The sequence below is a fragment of the Cetorhinus maximus genome, chromosome 17 (assembly GCF_964194155.1).
Source record: "Cetorhinus maximus chromosome 17, sCetMax3.hap1.1, whole genome shotgun sequence".
In the NCBI taxonomy this organism is placed as follows: domain Eukaryota; kingdom Metazoa; phylum Chordata; class Chondrichthyes; order Lamniformes; family Cetorhinidae; genus Cetorhinus; species Cetorhinus maximus.
The window spans coordinates 6,318,028-6,328,675 of NC_135895.1; the positions used below are offsets into that span (position 1 = coordinate 6,318,028).

At 43.3% G+C, this 10,648-nt stretch overlaps 1 protein-coding gene across 1 annotated transcript in view; it reads left to right on the forward strand.

The window, feature by feature from the left end:
• The window catches only part of LOC144692814 (atrial natriuretic peptide receptor 2-like), a 77,643-nt gene extending 72,161 nt beyond the window's left edge, over positions 1 to 5,482 (forward strand). Inside the window, exons 19-21 of the mRNA XM_078561890.1 lie at positions 724 to 876; positions 3,322 to 3,420; positions 5,400 to 5,482. Coding sequence (XP_078418016.1) covers positions 724 to 876; positions 3,322 to 3,420; positions 5,400 to 5,482 — 335 coding nt within the window. The remainder of the gene's footprint in view (positions 1 to 723; positions 877 to 3,321; positions 3,421 to 5,399) is intronic.
• Positions 5,483 to 10,648: the final 5,166 nt, after the last annotated feature.

Sequence of the window (10,648 nt, forward strand, 5' to 3'; positions counted from 1 at the left end):
GGTTAGACAGACTGGGCTTGTTTCCACTGGAGTTTAGAAGAGTGAGGGGTGATTTGATTGAAGTATACAAGATCCTGAACGGCCTTGACAAGGTGGACATGGAAAGGATGTTTCCTCTTGTGGGTGAGTCCAGAACTAGGGGGCACTATTCTAAAATTGGGGGTTGTCCTTTTAGGACAGAGATGAGGAGAATTTTTTTATCTCAGAGGGTTGTGCAACTTTGGAACTCTCTGCCTCAGAAGGCGGTGGAGGCGGGGTCATTGAATATTTTTAAAGAGGAGGTAGATAGATTCTTGATTAACAAGGAGGTGAAAGGTTATTGGGGGTAGGCAAGAATGTGGGGTTGAGGTTACAATCAGATCAGCCATGATCTTATTGAATGGCGGAGCAGGCTTGAGGGGCCGAGTGGTCTACTCCTGTTCCTAATTCGTATGTACCTCTTTGATCAAGTGTTTGTTCTATTATCTATGTGGCTTGGTGTCTAATTTTGCTTGATATTCTTTCCTGTAAAATGCTTTGGGATGTTACACTACAATAGGCACTTTATAAATGTGAATTGTTTGTTGTATTATGTTATAGGATGTGTTGTTGTCTTCTCAGCTGCAAGTGTTCCAGTTGGATTAAACAAAAAAACGCACCCTGCAAAAATTCAGAAGAAATGCAATTAAACACTGAGAGAGTCGACCATTCTGCTGACGCTCTTTCCTGTTTCTCACCCCACAGATATGGTGGTTTCTGGAGTTCCCAAAGAGAATGGCATCAACCACGTGGGCGAGATTGCAAGCATGGCACTGGATTTAGTTGCAATCTGCTCTTCATTCATAATCCCACACAAGCCAGATGTCAAGTTGAAAATCAGAGCAGGCATTCACTCAGGTAAATCATTTTCATTTCTCAGGTACAAAATAATTAATGACTAAATGAAAAGCCCGCCAACTGGAAGCAGTCCGAAGATTTTGTCAACGATTTTCGCTGATTCTCCCCTCTCCTGCTGCTTTTGTAAAGATATTTATTTGATGTGTACATCAGGTGGTCCTTTGGCTTCTCATTCTAAGAGAGTATTCTTCACACGGGACAAGTTAGTGAACTTGCTGAAGTGCAAGTGGCTATCACAGTCAATGCTGACCCCCGGCTCTGAGTTCCTCCAATCCTGGCCTCTCGTCCAACCTCCATTTCTTTTGTCCTGCCACTCGTGGCCTGGTCTAAGCCCTGAAATTTCCTCCCCAGGCATCTCTGCTTTTCTACTTTGCTTTTCTCTACAAAAACCTACTTCTTTGACCAAACTTTTAGTTCCCCCTCTTTGGCCCAGCGGCAAATGAAGCATTTTGGACATTTTAATAAATTAAAGGCATTTATTAATTATGCTTTTTCTTTATTCTTTCATGGGAGGTGGGCATCACTGGCTAGGCCAGCATTTGTTGCCCATCCCTAATTGCCCTTGAACTGAGTGGCTTGCTAGGCCATTTTCAGTTAAGAGTCAACCACATTGCTGTGGGTCTGGAGTCACATGTCAGCCAGACCAGGTAAGGACGGCAGATTTCCTTCCCTAAAGGGCATTAGTGAACCAGATGGGTTTTTACAATAATCAATAATAGTTTCATGGTCACCAGCTTTCAATCCTAGATTTTATTAATTGAATTTAAATTTCACTAGCTGCTGTGGTGGGATTTGAACCCATGTCCCCAGAGCATTATCCTGGGCCTCAGGATTACTAGCTCAGTGACATTACCATTGCACCGCCATCTCACCCCATATAAAGACAAATTGACCTTGTCCTCGTCCAACATCCGCATGCACTTTCCAGCAGTTGGGGAAGATGGTGGCACAGTGATAATGTCACTGGACTAGTAATCCAGGCTAGTGCTCTGGGGATGAGAGTTTGGTTACTACCAAGGTGGAATTTAAATTCAGTCAATAAATCTGGAATTGATAAAAAAAAAGTCTAGTCTCGGTAATAGTTACCACGAAATCATGGTCACAAAGATCCATCTCAGCTCCAGGACATCACTGCAGGAGTTCCTCAGGGTAGTGCCCTAGGCCAACCATCTTCAGCTGCTTCATCAATGACCTTCCTTCCATCTTAAGATCAGAAGTGGGAATGACGATTGCACAATTTTTCGCACCATTTGCGGCTCCTCAGGTACAGCAGTAGTCCGTGCCCATACGCAGCAAAACATGAACAACATTCAGGCTTGGGGTTAAGTGGCAAGTAACACACATACCACACAAGTGCCAGGCAATGACTATCACCAACAAGAGAGAATCTAGCCATCACCCCTCGACATTCAATGGCATTACCAGCACTGAATCCCCCACTATCAACATCCTGGGGATTACCATTGACCAGAAACTGAACTGGACTAGCCATATAAATACTATGGCTACAAGAGCAGGTCAGAGGCTAGGAATCTTGCAGATTCCTCCTGAATCCCCAAAGCCTGTCCACTATCTACAAGGCACAAGTCAGGAGTGTGATGGAATACTCTCCACTTGCCTGGATGAGCGCAGCCCCATCAACTCTCAAGAAGCTCAACACCATCCAGGAGAAAGCAATCACTTGATTGGCACCCCATCCTCCATCTTCAACATTCACCCCCTCCACCACTGACGCACAGTGGCAGCAGTGTGTACCATCTACAAGATGCATTGCTGCAACTCACCAAGGCTCCTTTGACGACACCTTCCAATTGCGCGACCCCTACCACCTAGAAGGACAAGGGCAGCAAACACATGGGAACACTGTAGGATTAGAATCCCCGCCAACTAGGAAATGTATTGAGTTTAAAACCCAAACCCCACCACCTGCAAGTTCCGTTCCAAGTCACAGACCATCCTGACTTGGAAATATATCGCCGTTCCTTCACTGTCAAAATCCTGGAACTCCCTCCCTAACAGCACTGTGGGTGTACCTACACCACATGGACTGCAGCGGTTCAAGAAGGCAGCTCACCACCACCTTCTCAAGGGCAATTAGGGATGGGTAATAAAAGCGCTGGCCTAGCCAGTGCCTACATTCAGTGAACAAATAAAAGAAAATGCCACTGTGTGGTCAGAAGTGAAAATGTTTGATGAATTTGTTCCTTTCTCTGCCCCATTTTGTTGACGGAAGTTGTGACGTTCCCTGTTGGTGCCACTTGGCTGAGATCAGCTAAATCTGCTCATACCAAACATCTAACCTGACACCTTCTGCTCTTCTGGGATTTTCCAGTGCACCCACGGTGGGCACTGTCACAGGTGGGAAATCTGGAGAGCAGCCTTATCCTGGCCCAGCTGTTTGAAGGTATAACCATATTTCCTTTTCTCGTACCTTACCTTTGAAAGGTCCAGTAGTGGCTGGCGTGGTTGGAACCAAAATGCCTCGCTACTGTTTATTTGGAGATACTGTGAACACTGCATCAAGGATGGAATCAACGAGTGAGGGTAGGTAAACCATCGAATCACTTACACATTAACTCTGACATCCTATGTGACTGTGACTGTGATAAACTCTCCTTTCTAATTTCCCTTGATCTGTCTGAAACACTTGATATGGTTAACTACACGCTCCTTGTCCAGTGTCTTACTCCCATTGACCAGCTGGGTGCAGACTGAACTCACTTGTTCTATTCTTATCTACAGAGTAAAAACCAGGGAATCTGGAATGGTTTCTCCTCCTACGCCATTACCTCTTGAGTCTCCGAAGGATTTATCCTTAGCTGCCTCCTATTTCTCAGATACCTGCTGTCTCTTGGCAACATTATTCGAAAACACATGTACACTGATGACACCCAGCTATACTTCACCATCAGTTTTATTGCAATCTCCAATCTTTCTGGTTTGTCACATTGCTAATCCAATCTGGATGAACAAAAATTTTCCGCAACTAAATATTGCGAAGACTGAAGGTACTGTCTTCAATCTCTGTCTCATTCCCTCGCTATCAATTCCATCCATCCCCTTGGTCACAGTCTGAGGCTGACCCACATCATTTGCTTGTATCACCCTGAGATGAGCTTCTAGGTCCACATTTGATCGATCACCAAGCCCACCTACTTCCGCCTCCATAGAATCACCTGTCGCCACCCCGGCTCAGCTCATCCGCTGCTGAAACCCTCATCCATGACTATGTTACCCCTGCATGTGGCTATTTCAATACACTTCTCATCGTGCTCCTGTCTTCCACCCTCCATAAACTGGAACTCATCCAAAGCTCTGCTGCCTATATCCTATCTCGCACCATCCCGTCCATCTATGTTCACTGATCCGCATTGGCTCCCAGTCCTGCAACACCTTAATTTTAAAATTCCCACCCTTGTTTTCAAATACCGCCATGGCCTCGCCCTCTCACACTCTCTGTAACCTCCCCCAGTCCTACAGCCTTCCTAGATTTCTGCACTCTTCCAATTCTAGCCTCTTGTGCATCCTGATTTTAATCCCTCACTATTCACAGTCATGCCTGGGCTCTATGTTAATAGTATGTTAATTATGTTGTTAAGATATACAGGTGCAGCACATTGTTTAATTAAGTTTAATTAAGTATTTAGACTTCAGCTAGGCAGGGGGTGCTGTGGGGAGTTGTTTGGCCTGACTATCTGCCCCTCTTTTGCGGCTATGTTCGTGGCCAGGTGTCCTTGGAGAGGGAGCATGTGGTGTCCACTGGCACACTTCAGGTCTTCCGCTACTGGTGGGCACCATGGGGGCTGGAGTGCATCCTCAGCCCTCAAAATGACATTTTAATTTAATTCAGTAAGGTTCCTTTAAAGTTTTCTATAGTTACAGTGCCCCTTAGGGGCTATCAATGGTTCAGTTGGCTTTTTGTTTCAATTGGTTAATTTGTTCCATTCAAAAGAGTATAAAGGGAGATTTCCGTTGAGGGGATCATCTGGCCTGATTGCTTCGGGCTATCTGTCTGCTCCTCTTCTGCAGCTATGTTCCTGGCTGGGTGTCCTTGAAGAGGGAGCATGTGGTATCTGCTGGTACACTTCTTCATCCAGTGGGCACCGCGGGGGCTAGAGTGTGTAATTAACCCCCAAAATGACATTTTTCTTTAATTTGTCAAGTTTCCTTTAAACCCTCATCCTTTCATTACAGTGTGTTTCATTAGTCTGGTTAATGTCACAGGTGCTCAAAAGAGTATAAAGAGAGACTTTGGTTGAGGGGGTTGTCTGGACTGACTGTCTGCCCCTTTTCCGAGGCTATGTTTGTGGCTGGGTGCTCTTGGAGAGGGAGCATACGGTTTGCACTGGTGTGCTTGAGGCCTTCTGTGGTTGACGGTCACTGTGAGGTCTGGTGCTTCCTCACCCCACCAAATGACATTCTCACTTAATTCTGTAAGGCTCCTTTAAATTTTCTTTGAGTTACAGAGCCCTTTAAAGCACTATCAATTGGTTTAATTGATCTTTTTGTTAATGGTTAATTAGATTTTTTTCACCTGGACTCCAAGGAGTCTGAAGAGACACTTCAGTTGAGAGGGTTGCCTGGACCTCTTCCGTGGCTCCGTTGATGGTTGGGTGTACTTGGAGAGGGAGCATGTGTCCACTGGCATGTTTAAGGCTTTCTGTGACCAATGGGCACCATGGGGGCTGGAGTGCTTCCTCAACCCAGAAAGTGACGCTTTTATTTAGTTCATTTAAAATGTTGTATTTTTGTTACAATGCTTTTTAAGGGGCTTTTTGGGCTAATTGACTGTTTAATTAGATAATTAGTTAATGGTTACTTTCCTGATGTACTTATAAAGGGAGACTGCGGTCGATGGGGGTCATTTAGCTCAACTGTCTGCCCCTGTTCCGTGGCTACATTCGCGTCTGGGTGTCCCTGGAGAGGGAGCGCACAGCGCCCACTGGTATGCTTAACTGCTGGGCACTGCGGTGGCTGGAGTGCATCATTGGCCCCCAAAATGGCATTTTACTTCAGTAAGGTTCCTTAAAATTCTGTTTTTGTTACAGTCCCTGTAAGGGGTTTTCAATTGGTTTAATTGGCTTTTTTTAATTGCTCATTTTGTTAATTTGTCGAATTTGTTTTACTGCAACTCAATGAGAGACTTTAGTTGAGGGGGGAGTGTCTGGACTGACTGTCTGCCCCTCTTCCGTGGCTGCATTTGTAGCCGGGTGGCCCTGGAGACGAAACACGCGGTAAAAGGGAGCCACTGGAATGCTTGAGTCCTTCTGTGACCGGTGGACGGTGTGGGTACTGGAGTGCTTCATCAGCCCCCACAAATGACATTTTATTTTAATTTGATAAGTTTCCTTTAAGATTTTGTCTTTTGTTCCAGTGCCCCTTTTTAAGGGGCTATCACTTCTATTAAACTTGGTAATTGGTTAGTCTATTTAATTTTTCTTGAATCAAAAGAGTATAAAAAGAAATTTAGGAGGACGTCCTTGTTAGCCTGCTCCTGGGCCTGGTAAAGGTGACCAACAACAGGTCCATGCAACGGGTAGTCAAGGGGGTCATCTGGCTTGACTGTCTGCCCCTCTTTTGCGGCTACATTCACGCCCAGGTGTCTGTGGAGAGGGAGCACGCGGCGTCCACTGGCATGTCTAAAGCCTTCAGTGACCGGTTAGCACCATGGGGGCTGGTGCACTTCATCAACCCTTGGAACAACATTTTCACTTTGTTACGTTTGCTTTAAAAATAATTTGTCCTTTGTTACAGTGCCCCTCTAAAGGGCTGTCAGTTTGCTTAATTGATTTGTTTAATTGGTTAACTTAATTTACTGGGTTTACTCAAAAGAGTATAGAGAGAGAATTTGGTAGGTAGGAAACAGATAGAGTTAATAGTGGGGAATGCAGAAATGGCAGAGACGCTTAATCAATATTTTGCCTCAGTTTTCACGGTGGAGGACACTAGTACCACCCCAATAGTAACAGGTAGTGCAGAGGATTTAGAGAAGGAGGAACTTGGAACAATCACCATCACTAGAGGAAAAAGTACTGAGTAAACTATTGGGATTAAAGGGTAACAAGTCCCCAGGACCTGATGACCTACATCCCAGGGTCTTAAAGGAAGTGGCAGTGAAGATAGTGGATGCATTGGCTATAATATTCCAAAATTCCCTGGATTCTGCAAAGGTTCCAGTGGATTGGAAAAATGTTAATATAATGCCCTTATTCAAAAAGGGGGGGGAGGCAGAAAGTAGGAAACTATAGACCAGTTAGTTTAACGTCTGTCATTGGGAAATTGTTGGAATCCATTATTAAGGAAGTAGTAATGGGGCATTTGGAAAGTCAAAATGCAATCCATCAGTCAGCATTGTTTTATGAAGAGTAAATCGTGTTTGACTAATTTGCTAGAGTTCTTTGAAGATGTGACAAGCAAAGTGGATAATGGGGATCCTATAGATGTAGTATATCTGGACTTCCAGAAGGCCTTTGATAAGGTGCCAGACATAAGATAAGATCACACGGAGTTAGGGGTAATATAGTAGCTTGGATAGAGGATTGGCTAACCAACAGAAAGCAGAGAGTCGGGATAAATGGGTCTTTTTCTGGTTGGCAAGCTGTAACTAGTGGGGTGCCACAGGGTTTGGTCCTTGGGCCCTAACTATTTACAATCCATATTAATGACTTGGATTCAGGGATAGAAGGTACGATAGCTAAATTTGCAGGTGACACCAAAATAGGTGGGAAAGTAAGTTACAATGAAGAAATAAGAAATTTACAAATAGATATGGACAGGTTAGGTGAATGGGCCAAAATTTGGCAGATGAAGTTTAACGTGGATAAGTGTGAGGTTATCCATTTTGGTCGGAAGATTAAAAAGGTGACTTATTATTTAAATGGAGAGAAACTTCAGAATGCTTCAGTGCAGAGGGATCTGGGTGTCCTCGTGCATGAATCGCTGAAAGCTAGTATGCAGGTACAACAGGTAATAAGGAAGGCAAATGGAATTTTGGCTTTTATTGCTAAAGGAATAGAGTATAAAAATAAGGAAATGTTGCAACTGTACAAGGCATTGGTGAGACCGCACCTGGAGTACTGTGCACAATTTTGGTCCCCTTGAGGAAGGATGTAGTTGCACTGGAGGCAGTTCAGAGGAGGTTCACTAGATTGATTCCAGAGATGCGGGGCTTGTCTTATGAGGAGAGATTGAGCAGTTTAGGCCTATACTCATTAGAGTTTAGAAGGATGACAGGAGATCTAATTGAGGTATATAAGATGCTAAAGGGGATAGACAAAGTAGACGTGGAGCAGATGTTTCCCCTTGTGGGGCATTCTAGAATGAGAGGCCATAGTTTCAGGCTAAGGGGTGGTAGATTTAAATCAGATGAGGAGGAATTACTTTTCTCAAAGTGTCGTGAATCTGTGGAATTCACTACCTCAGAGTACAGTGGATGCTGGGACGCTGAATAAATTTAAGGAGGAGATAGACAGATTTTTAATTAATAATGGGTTGAAAGGTTATGAGGAGAGGGCGGGAAATTGGAGTTGAGGCCGAAATGAGATCAGCCATGATCGTATTGAATGGCGGGGTAGGCTCGAGGGGCTGAATTGCCTACTCTTGCTCCTAGCTCTTATGTTCTTATGCTCTTATAATGCTGCATTCTGTGAATTAATTTATCAAGAAAGGTATTAGTGTCTAGTTTCATACTTCACCAATTACTTAGAATTGGATTAATATCCTATACTCTGGAATTCCCTCTGGAATTCCCTCCACAAACCTCTCTCCGTCTCTCCCTCTCTCTCTTTTCCTTTAATATCATCCTGACTTAGAAATACATTGCTGCTCCTTCACTGTCACTGGGTCAAAATCCTGGAACTCCCTCCCTAACAGCACTGTGGGTGTACCTACACCACATGGACTGCAGCGGTTCAAGAAGGCAGCTCATCACCACCTTCTCAAGGGCAATTAGAAATGAGCAATAAACACTGGCCTAGCCAGCGAAGCCCACACCCCTTGAATGAATACAAAAAAGGTTGAATGACATCCCAAATTATTGCATTAAAATCCTATATTCATGGAAAGGTTTAGAGAGAAGGCAATTCTCCCAGACCCTTTGCCAATATTTATCCATTACTTAATAGCATCACATCAAATTAGCTAGTGATTTGTCTTAACTTACATTTTGTCAAACATTACTGTGTTTAACTGTGCTTGGGTACAAAAGTGCATTGACTTTGAAAAAATTCAGCAACTACAAGTTTAAAACAGAACTTGAATTTATATAGCACCATTCCTGTCTTCAGGACATCCCAAAGGGTTTCTTTATAGGCAACAAATTACTTTTGAAATGTAGTTATTATTTCTATGTAAGCAAATGTGTTAACCAATTAAGGATTTGAAAGATGTTATATCATTCTCTTAGCTCTATATTTATCCCTGCAATGCTTTTTAAAAAAAATTAATTCTCAGCATGTGGGTATCACTGTAATGTCAGTATTAATTGGTCAACCCTGGTTACCCTAATTACCCTAATACAATTGAAAGGCTTGTTATGTCACTTCAAAGCACAGTTAAGAGTCAAACCGAACAAAAACTGTGGGTGTTGAATAATTCCTCCCTTGTCCTTTCAACAGATTCACTAAGTTAGAGGCAATTTTTCTCTCAGAGGGTTGTTAGTCTGTGGAATTCTCTTCCATGGAAGCAGTGGAGGCTGGGTCATTGAATATATTCAGTCTGAGTCGGACAGGTTTTTGATCGACAAGGGAGTCAAGGGTTTTGGGGATGGCGAGTAGGGACAGGGAATCAGATCAACCATGATCTTATTGAATGGCGGAGCAGGCTCGAAGGGTCAAATGGCCAATCCCTGCTTCTATGTCCTACATTCCTGTAATTAGCTTTATTTGCTATTGTTTCAAAACATTCATCTTAAAAGTTCATACAGAGCAGCATCCAAAACATCTGTGTACAGGACATTTAGCGGGAAATGGTGAACGTGGTTTATTCAAGCCAATTTGAGCTGCCTGGTTGTCTGAAGTTCCTGCTGAGTGAAACTTTAGGTCCCCCTTTATACCATTTTTCTTCATTGTCTAATTCTTGTTGGATTTGACTCTAATAGATATTTTATGACCCTTAGGTCATTGAATAGACTGCTGAGCAATGATGGGGTATAGGGACTTGCATCCTGTCACATTGTTTCAGGAAGACCAAAGAATGAAGCAAGTGCTTTATTGTAAAACATTTTGATGTCTTATCCTTTGTAATCTCTATAGTAAAAGCAACCTATTGCCTTACTTAATACTGCAGTAATTTCCTTGTTTTACACTCCCACAGCTGTGATCAAAAGCCTGTTTTTCAAAAGCCTAATCTTAACATAATAAGCCTTTTATCTCCATATTGTATCATTAATGCCAACTGGCTTATTTATTTAAGGATCTGTATGTGCCTATCCCTACAGAGTACAATGCCTTGGCACTGAAATTCACCTTCTCCACTGTTATCAGCATGCTTGTGATCAACAGATCAGAGTTTGCAAACACACAGTTTAAACCCATTCTATCCATATTAGCTCTTCTGTTTTGCATTTAACTAATGTACAAACCTGGCTATGTTCTTGCATGGAAATAAAGGCAGAAAATGCTGGAAAACTCCCAGCAGGACGAGCATCATCTGTAGATAATCAATGTTAATGCTTCAGGTCAATCACTGCCACCTGGAAGTTCCCCTCCAAGTCACTCACCATCCTGACTTGGAAATATATCGTCATTCCTTCACTGTCGCTGGGTCAAAATCC